At 45.5% G+C, this 12,500-nt stretch overlaps 1 protein-coding gene across 2 annotated transcripts in view; it reads left to right on the forward strand.

The window, feature by feature from the left end:
• Positions 1-12,500, forward strand: part of gckr (glucokinase (hexokinase 4) regulator) — a 23,547-nt gene that overhangs the window by 4,043 nt on the left and 7,004 nt on the right. For both annotated transcript variants that reach the window (XM_084181644.1, XM_084181645.1), the window contains 9 exons: positions 835-901; positions 1,177-1,230; positions 1,332-1,426; positions 1,554-1,656; positions 3,488-3,606; positions 4,131-4,229; positions 4,329-4,426; positions 4,650-4,726; positions 5,755-5,851. In XM_084181644.1, the coding sequence (XP_084037770.1) occupies positions 835-901; positions 1,177-1,230; positions 1,332-1,426; positions 1,554-1,656; positions 3,488-3,606; positions 4,131-4,229; positions 4,329-4,426; positions 4,650-4,726; positions 5,755-5,851 (809 nt within the window). The remainder of the gene's footprint in view (positions 1-834; positions 902-1,176; positions 1,231-1,331; positions 1,427-1,553; positions 1,657-3,487; positions 3,607-4,130; positions 4,230-4,328; positions 4,427-4,649; positions 4,727-5,754; positions 5,852-12,500) is intronic.

Below are 12,500 nucleotides of genomic sequence, written 5' to 3' on the forward strand. Positions count from 1 at the left end.
TTTAATGTTGTGATTAACGTTCTGTGTTTAATGTTTTGTTTAATGTTGTGTTTAATGTTCTGTTTAATGTTGTGTGTTTAATGTTGTGATTAATGTTCTGTGTTTAATGTTGTGTTTAATGTTGTGTTTAATGTTGTGATTAATGTTGTGTGTTTAATGTTGTGTGTTTAATGTTGTGTTTAATGTTGTGTGTTTAATGTTATGTGTTTAATGTTGTGTTTAATGTTGTGTGTTTAATGTTCTGTGTTTAATGTTGTGTTTAATGTTGTGTGTTTAATGTTGTGTTTAATGTTCTGTATTTAATGTTGTGTTTAATGTTGTCTTTAATGTTGTGTGTTTAATGTTGTATTTAATGTTGTGTTTAATGTTGTGTTTAATGTTGTGTGTTTAATGTTGTGTGTTTAATGTTGTGTGTTTAATGTTGTGTTTAATGTTGTGTGTTTAGTGTTGTGTTTAATGTTGTGTTTAATGTTGTGTTTAATGTTCTGTGTTTAATGTTCTGTGTTTAATGTTGTGTTTAATGTTGTATTTAATGTTGTGTTTAATGTTGTGATTAATGTTGTGTGTTTAATGTTGTGTTTAATGTTGTGTGTTTAATGTTCTGTGTTTAATGTTGTGTTTAATGTTGTATTTAATGTTGTGTTTAATGTTGTGTGTTTAATGTTGTGTGTTTAATGTTGTGTTTAATGTTGTTTGTTTAATGTTGTGTTTAATGTTGTGTGTTTAGTGTTGTGTTCAATGTTGTGTGTTTAATGTTGTGTGTTTAATGTTGTGTTTAATATTGTGTTTAATGTTGTGTTTTCTAAGGTCTTTGTTCTCTCTGTGTTTCTGTAGAGCCCTGCTCACATCTCAGGAGGCACCAGAGGATGACCCCAAACTAGGCATGCTCACACTGGAGAAGGTCAGGAGTCAGGGATGGGGAGGGGTGTGGTCTAAAATTGGGATAATGTTTAAATTCACCTGAATAAAATGAATTTCATATGTAGGTTTCTCTCTTTTTCTCTCACTCACTCACTCACTCACTCACTCACTCACTCACTCACTCACTCACTCACTCACTCACTCACTCTCTCCCCCCCCATCTCCCCCCCCCCCCCCCCCCCCATCTCTCTCCCCCCCCCCCCCCCCCCCCATCTCTCTCTCTATCTCTATATATCTCTCTTTTCTCCGGCTCAGCTCTGTGAAGGAAAGAGGCATGTCCTGTTCATCGGCATTTCCTGTGGCCTGTCTGTACGTTACTCTGCCTTCTGTCCAATACAAAAGATCCAGTCAACAACTGTTGTCCAATCTTCTGCTTCATTGTATCACTCTTGTGTGTGTGTCCCCTCTAGGCCCCATTCGTGGCAGGACAGCTGGACTTCTGTCTGAAACACCCTGGCATCTACACTCCTGTACTGGTTGGCTTCAACCCCGTCACACAGGCCAGGTCAGTGCGTCTTTGTTTTGTGTGCGTTTGAGAAGGGAAGAGCCTATGTGTCAATACTGATTTTATACTCTGCATGTGTATGCGTTTCTGTGTCTGTGTGTGTGTGTGTGTGTGTGTGTGTGTGTAGGGGGGAGACCATGCCAGGCTACAGTCTGACCTTCAGGGAAGTGGTCCAGAGGATGGAGGAGCAGAGAGGTCAAAGGGCATTCATCATCAACCCAGCAGTCGGGGTAACAGATTGTGTTATTCTAACGCCACACGTGTTGCCAGGATCAGTAGCCGACTTTGACAGTTGGCACTGTGGCTCGCTACTTTGTAACATTTGGCCTACGGGATAACGTCGTAGACGGCTAGATCATCTAGATACTGATCCTACAACCACAAAACTCCTTAGCTAGATTAGGTCATTCATTTAAGACTTGCTCAGGACTGAAACGTCAATATTAGCTACAGATTTATAGTTTCTGGTAAAATGTTCCAATGGGATGACAGCATACTCACTGGGTACAGACCATACCTTCAACATATATATGTTTGAGATGGTTTAATGCAGGAAAATGTTACAAGGTACGAATGCAGAATTACGTCATGCAGACATGAGCTCAAGCTTGGAATGAGGTTTGATGATTGTTAGGTGGTTGTAGAATGAGAGCATCTTTGTAGGCTTCGTCTGAGATGGTGTTGCAGAATTGAGAGGAAGACTCTGGACGACTGAAGGATCTTGATGCTCCGGATGCTTGAAGAATTTTGATGGTTCCGGATGGTTGAAGGATATTGATGGTTCAGGAGGAAGGTGGTGAAGGGAGGAGACAGGGGAGGTGAAGGGAGGAGACAGGGGTGGTAGAGGGAGGAGAGGGGTGGTGAAGGGAGGAGACAGGGGAGGTGAAAGGAGGAGACAGGGGTGGTGAAGGGAGGAGACAGGGGAGGTGAAGGGAGGAGACAGGGGTGGTGAAGGGAGGAGACAGGGGAGGTGAAGGGAGGAGACAGGGGAGGTGAAGGGAGGAGACAGGGAAGGTGAAGGGAGGAGACAGGGGTGGTGAAGGGAGGAGACAGGGGAGGTGAAGGGAGGAGACAGTGGTGGTGAAGGGAGGAGACAGGGGAGGTGAAGGGAGGAGACAGGGGTGGTGGAGGGAGGAGACAGGGGAGGTGAAGGGAGGAGACAGGGGAGGTGAAGGGAGGAGACAGGGAAGGTGAAGGGAGGAGACAGGGGTGGTGAAGGGAGGAGACAGGGGAGGTGAAGGGAGGAGACAGTGGTGGTGAAGGGAGGAGACAGGGGAGGTGAAGGGAGGAGACAGGGGTGGTGGAGGGAGGAGACAGGAGTGGTGAAGGGAGGAGACAGGGGTGGTGAAGGGAGGAGACAGGGGAGGTGAAGGGAGGAGACAGGGGTGGTGGAGGGAGGAGACAGGAGTGGTGAAGGGAGGAGACAGGGGTGGTGAAGGGAGGAGACAGGGGAGGTGAAGGGAGGAGACAGGGGTGGTGGAGGGAGGGTGGAGACAGGGGAGGTGAAGGGAGGAGACAGGGGAGGTGAAGGGAAGAGACAGGGGAGGTGAAGGGAGGAGACAGGGGTGGTGAAGGGAGGAGACAGGGAAGGTGAAGGGAGGAGACAGGGGAGGTGAAGGGAGGAGACAGGGAAGGTGAAGGGAGGAGACAGCGGTGGTGAAGGGAGGAGACAGGGGTGGTGAAGGGAGGAGACAGGGAAGGTGAAGGGAGGAGACAGGGGTGGTGGAGGGAGGAGACAGGGGAGGTGAAGGGAGGAGAAATGTGACAACAGATTACAATAACAGGAACTGTTATTGTGTGAGTATATATACAGCCATTGATTGGCGAGGAGAGGGAGTAGTAATTGTTTGATTAACAGGAGGGGAGGAGTTGTTTCAGGTGTGGTCTTTCCTCCAGAACATTAGTTATGTTACACATAACACCATGTATAGCCAAGCTACTGTTGCTCTGTCCCATGAATGTTTACTAGTTATCAGACAGATCAGTGCCGACGGCCATCCTGCTTTCTGACTGAAGACAATGGACCTCTAATCCCTAACCTCTGACCCGTGTGTGTTCTAGCCCGAGGCCATCAGTGGTTCCTCCAGAATGAAGGGGGGCAGTGCCACCAAGATATTACTGGAGACTGTCCTGACGGCCGCACACACAGCTGCCTTCACCAACACACACGTCACACACAGGTTTTAGTCACACACACGCATCCCTCACACCTGCAAACACACAAACGCGCACGTTAAGTATATTGAAAACACAGAAATACATCCTAAAAAATGTGTTTCAGCCATGTGTGTATCTGTGTGTGTATCTGTGTGTGTATCTGTGTGTATCTGTGTGTGTTTCTGTGTGTTTCTGTGTGTATTTGTGTGTATCTGTGTGTGTTTCTGTGTATATCTGTGTGTGTGTGTATCTGTGTGGGTTTGTGTGTGTATCTGTGCGTTTCCATGTGTATCTGTCTGTGTGTGTGTGTGTGTGTGTGTGTGTGTGTATCTGTGTGTGTGTGTGTGTGTATCTGTGTGTATCTGTGTGGGTTTGTGTGTGTATCTGTGTGTGTGTGTATCTGTGTGTGTGTGTGTGTGTGTGTGTATCTGTGTGTATCTGTGTGTATCTGTGTGGGTTTGTGTGTGTATCTGTGTGTGTGTGTTTGTCTGTGTGTGTGTATCTATGTGTGTGTGTGTGTGTGTGTTTGTCTGTGTGTGTTCTACAGAGTTCTCCTGGACAGGATGAGAGAATATGAGCGAGTCCATAGCATCACCTACAGTCACAGTGACCAGATAGCAACACTGCTACAGACCGCAGGACTCAGGCACGACAACTTCAGACAAACATCTGACATCAACTTCAGACAAACAACTGTGGTTCAAATGCTGAGATTGCCCATGTTCTTTGGTTGTGTGTGTTTCAGTTTGCAGTGTGGTGGGCGTGTGTGTTACCTGGCCTGGGGGTCTCTGGGCTTAGTGGGACTCCTCGATGCCAGCGAATGTATCCCTACCTTCGGAGCAGGTGAGTGTGTTTGAGGAGAGGGAGGGGAGATAGTGGACTTATACATGGACACGATACAGACCATGTGGATGTGTGTTAGTGATTGTGAAGTAAATACCAAATTACTGTGTGTGTGTGTGTGTGTGTGTGTCTGTGTGTGTGTGTGTGTGTGTCTGTGTTTCTGTGTGTGGTGTGTGTGTGTGGGTTTCTGTGTGTGGTGTGTGTGTGGTTGTGTGTGTGTCAGACTATGAGGACATCCGAGGCTTCATCAGTGGAGGATACCAGGACATGGACAACATAGAGGGAGACCTCACACCACTGGTACAGTACTGCTGTTGGTGACACCACTGGTACAGTACTGCTGTTGGTGAGATCACTGGTACAGTACTACTGTTGGTGAGATCACTGGTACAGTACTACTGTTGGTGACATCACTGGTACAGTATTGCTGTTGGTGAGATCACTGGTACAGTACTACTGTTGGTGACATCACTGGTACAGTATTGCTGTTGGTGAGATCACTGGTACAGTACTACTGTTGGTGACATCACTGGTACAGTATTGCTGTTGGTGAGATCACTGGTACAGTACTACTGTTGGTGACATCACTGGTACAGTATTGCTGTTGGGGACATCACTGGTACAGTACTGCTGTTGGTGACATCACTGGTACAGTACTGCTGTTGGTGACATCACTGGTACAGTACTGCTGTTGGTGACATCACTGGTACAGTACTGCTGTTGGTGACATCACTGGTACAGTACTGCTGTTGGTGACATCACTGGTGCAGTACTACTGTTGGTGACATCACTGGTACAGTACTACTGTTGGTGACATCACTGGTACAGTACTACTGTTGGTGACATCACTAGTACAGTTCTGCTGTTGGTGACATCACTGGTACAGTACTGCTGTTGGTGACATCACTGGTACAGTACTACTGTTGGTGACATCACTAGTACAGTTCTGCTGTTGGTGACATCACTGGTACAGTATTGCTGTTGGTGACATCACTGGTGCAGTACTACTGTTGGTGACATCACTGGTACAGTACTGCTGTTGGTGACATCACTGGTACAGTACTGCTGTTGGTGACCTGGCCTGATGGCCTTTAGAGAGGTTTCCAGAGTTTACAGGATAAATAGTTTAGTCCCGTTCATCATCAGGCAGAAAAGACTGCCCAGCCAAATGTCAGCAGAAAGGAGACCATGAGTCATGGGCAATATATTTTACACAGTGCGAGAGAGCTGACACGCTTATTTTATTACCAGATGTTCTAACAGTGTGTGTGTGTGTCTGTGTGTGTGTGTATGTATGTATGTGTGTCTGTGTGTGTGTGTGTTTCCAGGGTCCCCAGTTCTGTATAGCCCATGAGGACTTTGTGGGTCTGGTTCTGCCTACTGTGAGTGACAGAGACACCGTCCTACTGCTGTACACATGTCATGGTGAGCCCACTGAGCTAAAGCCTGGGCAGTAACCCATGTCCTTGGGTCTTAGACAAGGTTACTTCCATCACGTGGGCTAAAACAATGTCTACAGAGTGTTTGGCCGGATTCAATCCGATCGCGGGTTCTATGCGTTGTGTCGTTTAAATGAAAGGTTGCACGATATATATTTCACTAATCTAACAACGTAGATTGATTGTATTCCTTCTAAACAGTCAAAAGTTTTTATTTAAAAAAGTATAATTAGACACTTCTATTTTTACAATTTGAATTACATTTATCAAAAACTGACATACCAACATTGTGGCTTTGACGTAAAGAAAGGAACATCCTGCTGGTGGCTTCGGTGGTGGAGGCCAATCAACGGGCCAGGGTTCCAATCTGGAAGCACGGTTTCGACTGCTCCTACAGTTTTGCTTCGGTACTGCAGTTTAACTGACACCCGGTCCAGAAATACAATTTCCATAGATGGTTACATAGAGAAGTCAGATTGGACAATTCCCAATAAGACACCTTAGCCATCACCTTTGTCCACAAATCATCATTAATGTTTACGTACACTGAGTGGATAAAACATTAGGAACACATGCTCTTTCCATGACATAGATTGACCAGGTGAATCCAGGTGAAAGCTATGATCCCTTATTGATGTCACTTGTTAAATCCACTTCAATCAGTGTAGATGAAGGGGAGGAGACAGGTTAAAGAAGGATTTTTAAGCCTTGAGACATGGATTGTGTATGTGTGCCATTCAGATGGTGAATGGGCAAGACAAAATATTTAAGTGCCTTTGAACGAGGTTTGGTAGTTGGTTCTAGGCGCACCGGTTTAAGTGTGTCAAGAACTGCAACGCTGCTGGGTTTTTCACACTCAACAGTTTCCTGTGTGTATCAATAATGGTCCACCACCCAAAGGACATCCAGCCAACTTGACACAACTGTGAGAAGTGTTAGAGTCAACATCGGCCAGCATCCCTGTGTAACGCTTTCGACACCTTGTAGAGTCCATGCCCCGACAAATTGAGGCTGTTCTGAGGGGCAAAAGGGGGTGGAACTCAATATTAGGAAGGTGTTCCAAATGTTTTCTACACTCAGTGTACTGTATATAGACAAGTTTGACTTTGTGGCTGTGTTATCTAGTGGATACCATGCAGACGTGAGTAGATTACCTTGAAAACACAGGTGGACATCTTCGACGCAATGTCCAGTTGTTATCGTACCTCAGTGAGGCGAATCGGGTAAGTAGGTACTAAAGTGGTCAAAGACTGTAATGTTATGTTGCTAGTAGATTATAAAAAACAAAGACAGACAGCTATCTACAGTGAGAGAAAAAAGTATTTGATCCCCTGCTGATTTTGTACGTTTGCCCACTGACAAAGAAATGATCAGTCTATAATTTTAATGGTAGGTTTATTTGAACAGTGAGAGACAGAATAACAAACAAAAAAAATCCAGAAAAACGCATGTAAGAAACGTTATAAATTGATTTGCATTTTAATGAGGGAAATACGTTTTTGACCCCTCTGCAAAACATGACTGGTGGCAAAACCCTTGTTGGCAATCACAGAGGTCAGACGTTTCTTGTAGTTGGCCACCAGGTTTGCACACATCTCAGGAGGGATTTTGTCCCACTCCTCTTTGCTTATCTTCTCCAAGTCATTAAGGTTTTGAGGCTGACGTCTGGCAACTCGAACCTTCAGCTCCCTCCACAGATTTTCTATGGGATTAAGGTCTGGAGACTGGCTAGGCCACTCCAGGACCTTAATGTGCTTCTTCTTGAGCCACTCCTTTGTTGCCTTGGCCGTGTGTTTTGAGTCATTGTCATGCTGGAATACCCATCCACGACCCATTTTCAATGCCCTGGCTGAGGGAAGGAGGTTCTCACCCAAGATTTGACGGTACATGGCCCCGTCCATCGTCCCTTTGATGCAGTGAAGTTGTCCTGTGTCCTTAGCATAAAAACACCCCCAAAGCATAATGTTTCCACCTCCATGTTTGACGGTGGGGATGTGTTCTTGGGGTCATAGGCAGCATTCCTCCTCCTCCAAACACGGCGAGTTGAGTTGATGCCAAAGAGCTCTGACCACAACACTTTCACCCAGTTCTCCTCTGAATCATTCAGATGTTCATTGGCAAACTTCAGACGGGCATGTATATGTGCTTTCTTGAGCAGGGGGACCTTGCGGGCACTGCAGGATTTCAGTCCTTCACGGCGTAGTGTGTTACCAATTGTTTTCTTGGTGACTATGGTCCCAGCTGCCTTGAGATCATTGACAAGATCATCCAGTGTAGTTCTGGGCTGATTCCTCACCGTTCTCATGATCATTGCAACTCCACGAGGTGAGATCTTGCATGGAGCCCCAGGCCGAGGGAGATTGACAGTTCTTTTGTGTTTCTTCCATTTGCGAATAATCGCACCAGCTATTGTCACCTTCTCACCAAGCTGCTTGGCGATGGTCTTGTAGCCCATTCCAGCCTTGTGTAGGTCTACAATCTTGTCCCTGACATCCTTGGAGAGCTCTTTGGTCTTGGCCATGGTGGAGAGTTTGGAATCTGATTGATTGATTGCTTCTGTGGACAGGTGTCTTTTATAAAGGTAACAAGCTGAGTTTAGGAGCACTCCCTTTAACAAACTGAGATTAGGAGCACTCCCTTTAAGAGTGTGCTCCTAATCTCAGCTCGTTACCTGTATAAAAGACACCTGGGAGCCAGAAATCTTTCTGATTGAGAGGGGGTCAAATACTTATTTCCCTCATTAAACTGCTAATCAATTTATAACATTTTTGACATGCGTTTTTCTGGATTTTTGGTTGTTATTCTGTCTCTCACTGTTCAAATAAACGTACCATTAAAATTATAGACTGATCATTTCTTTGTCAGTGGGCAAACGTACAAAATCAGCAGGGGATCAAATACTTTTTTCCCTCACTGTAAGTGCACCGGGCCATGCAAAATGAACTGGCCCACTTGGATCCCGCCGCGGTCATCCCCCTCTTCAAAGGGGGTGACACTCTAGATCCAAACTGTTACAGACCTATATCCATCCTGCCCTGCCTTTCGACATTATTTGAAAGCCAAGTTAACAAACAGATCACCGACCATTTCGAATCCCACTGTACCTTCTCCGCTATGCAATCCGGTTTCCGAGCTGGTCATGGGTGCACCTCAGCCACGCTCAAGGTCCTAAACGATATTATAACCGCGATCAATAAAAGACAGTACTGCGCAGCCTTCTTCATCGACCTGGCCAAGGCTTTCGACTCTGTCAACCACCGCATTCTTATTGGCAGACTAAATAGCCGTGGTTTCTCAAATGACTGCCTTGCCTGGTTCACCAACTACTTCTCAGATAGAGTTCAATGTGTCAAATCGGAGGGCCTGTTGTCTGGACCTATGGCAGTCTCTATGGGGGTGCCACAGGGTTCAATTCTCGGGCCGACTCTATTCTCTGTGTATATCAATGATGTCACTCTTGCTGCTGGTGACGCTCGGATCCACCTCTATGCGGACGACACCATTTTGTATACATCTGGCCCTTCATTGGACACTGTGTTAACAAACCTCCAAACGAGCTTCAACATCATACAACACTCTTTCCGTAGCCTCCAACTGCTCTTAAACACTAGTAAAACTAAATACATGCTCTTCAACCGAACGCTGCTTGCACCCGCCCACCCGACTAGAATCACTACTCTCGGTGGGTATGACCTAGAGTATGTGGACAACTTCAAATACCTAGGTGTCTGGTTAGACTGTAAACTCTCCTTCCAGACTCACATTAAGCATCTCCAATCAAAAGTTAGATCTAGAATCGGCTTCCTATTTCATAACAAAGCCTCCTTCACTCATGCTGCCAAACATGCCCTCGTAAAACTGACTATCCTACCGATCCTTGACTTCGGCGATGTCATTTACAAAATAGCCTCCAACACTCAACTCAGCAAATTGGATGTAGTCTATCACAGTGCCATCTGTTTTGTCACCAAAGCCCCATATACTACCCACCATTGTGACCTGTACGCTCTTGTTGGCTGGCTCTCACTACATATTCATCGCCAAACCCACTGGCTCCAGGTCATCTATAAATGTGGTCCTCTGTAGCTCAGCTGGTAGAGCACGGCGCTTGTAACGCCAAGGTAGTGGGTTCGATCCCCGGGACCACCCATATACAAAAAAAATGTATGCACGCACGACTGTAAGTCGCTTTGGATAAAAGCGTCTGCTAAATGGCTTATTATTATTTAAATCACTGCTAGGCAAATCCCTGTCTTATCTTAGCTCACTGGTCACCATAGCAACACCCACCCGTAGTCTGCGCTCCAGCAGGTATATCTCACTGGTCATCCCCAAAGCCAACACCTCCTTTGGCCGCCATTCCTTCCAGTTCTCTGCTGCCAATGACTGGAACGAACTGCAAAAATCTCTGAAGCTGGAGACTCTTATCTCCCTCACTAACATTAAGCGTCAGTTGTCAGAGCAGGTTACCGATCACTGCACCTGTACACAGCCATTCTGAAATTAGCCCACCCAACTACCTCATCCCCTTATTGTTATTTATTTTGCTAATTTGCACCCCAGTATCTCTATTTGCACATCAGCTTTTGCACATCTATCATTCCAGTGTTAATACAAAATGGTAACTATTTTGCACTATGCCTTACCTCCATAACTTACTACATTCGCACACACTGTATACAGTGGGGAGAACAAGTATTTGATACACTGCCGATTTTGCAGGTTTTCCTACTTACAAAGCATGTAGAGGTCTGTAATGTTTTATCATAGGTACACTTCAACTGTGAGAGACGGAATCTAAAACAAAAATCCAGAAAATCACATTGTATGATTTTTAAGTAATTAATTTGCATTTTATTGCATGACATAAGTATTTGATACATCAAAAAAGCAGAACTTCATATTTGGAACAGAAACCATTGTTTGCAATTACAGAGATCATATGTTTCCTGTAGATCTTGACCAGGTTTGCACACACTGCAGCAGGGATTTTGGCCCACTCCTCCATACAAACCTTCTCCAGATCCTTCAGGTTTCGGGGCTGTCGCTGGGCAATACGGACTTTCAGCTCCCTCCAAAGATTTTCTATTGGGTTCAGGTCTGGAGACTGGCTAGGCCACTCCAGGACCTTGAGATGCTTCTTACAGAGCCACTCCTTAGTTGCCCTGGCTGTGTGTTTCAGGTCGTTGTCATGCTGGAAGACCCAGCCACGGCCCATCTTCAATGCTCTTACTGAGGGAAGGAGGTTGTTGGCCAAGATCTCGCGATACATGGCCCCATCCATCCTCCCCTCAATACGGTGCAGTCGTCCTGTCCCCTTTGCAGAAAAGAATCCCCAAAGAATGATGTTTCCACCTCAATGCTTCACGGTTGGGATGGTGTTCTTGGGGTTGTACTCATCCTTCTTCTTCCTCCAAATACGACGAGTGGAGTTTAGACCAAAAAGCTCTATTTCTGGCTCATCAGACCACATGGCCTTCTCCCATTCCTCCTCTGGATCATCCAGATGGTCATTGGCAAACTTCAGACGGGCCTGAACATGCGCTGGCTTGAGCAGGGGGACCTTGCGTGCGCTGAAGGATTTTAATCCATGACGGCGTAGTGTGTTACTAATGGTTTTCTTTGAGACTGTGGTCCCAGCTCTCTTCAGGTCATTGACCAGGTCCTGCCGTGTAGTTCTGGGCTTATCCCTCACCTTCCTCATGATCATTGATGCCCCACGAGGTGAGATCTTGCATGGAGCCCCAGACCGAGGGTGATTGACTGTCATCTTGAAATTCTTCAATTTTCTAATAATTGCGCCAACAGTTGTTGCCTTCTCACCAGCTGCTTGCCTATTGTCCTGTAGCCCAACCCAGCCTTGTGAAGGTCTACAATTTTATCCCTGATGTCCTTACACAGCTCTCTTGTCTTGGCCATTGTGGAGAGGTTGGAGTTTGTTTGATTGAGTGTGTGGACAGGTGTCTTATATACAGGTAACGAGTTCAAACAGGTGCAGTTAATACAGGTAATGAGTGGAGAACAGGAGGGCTTCTTAAAGAAAAACTAACAGGTCTGTGAGAGCCGGAATTCTTACTGGTTGGTAGGTGATCAAATACTTATGTCATGCAATAAAATGTAAATTAATTACTTAAAAATCATACAATGTGATTTTCAGGATTTTTGTTTTAGATTCCGTCTCTCACAGTTGAAGTGTACCTATGATGAAAATTACAGACCTCTACATGCTTTGTAAGTAGGAAAACCTGCAAAATCGGCAATGTATCAAATACTTGTTCTCCCCACTGTATATCTTTTCTGTTGTATTTTTTGACTTTATGTTTTGTTTACCCCATATGTAACTCTGTGTTGTTGTTTTTATCGCACTGCTTTGCTTTATCTTGGCCAGGTTGCAGTTGTAAATGAGAACTTGTTCTCAAGCTAGTTAGCGATGTGTAGCTAGTTAGCGGTGCGCGCTAATAGCATTTCAATCGGTGACGTCACTCGCTCTGAGACCTTGAAGTAGTTGTTTGTGTTAGCCATTATACCTGGATGTATTGCTACTGCTGCTAGTAACGTTAGTAACGTTAGCACTCAGGTTACCGTTATACCTGGATTTACTGTTACTGCTGCTAGTAACATTAGTAACGTTGGCA

Source organism: Coregonus lavaretus (assembly GCF_964263955.1).
Source record: "Coregonus lavaretus genome assembly, chromosome: 18".
In the NCBI taxonomy this organism is placed as follows: Eukaryota; Metazoa; Chordata; class Actinopteri; order Salmoniformes; family Salmonidae; genus Coregonus; species Coregonus lavaretus.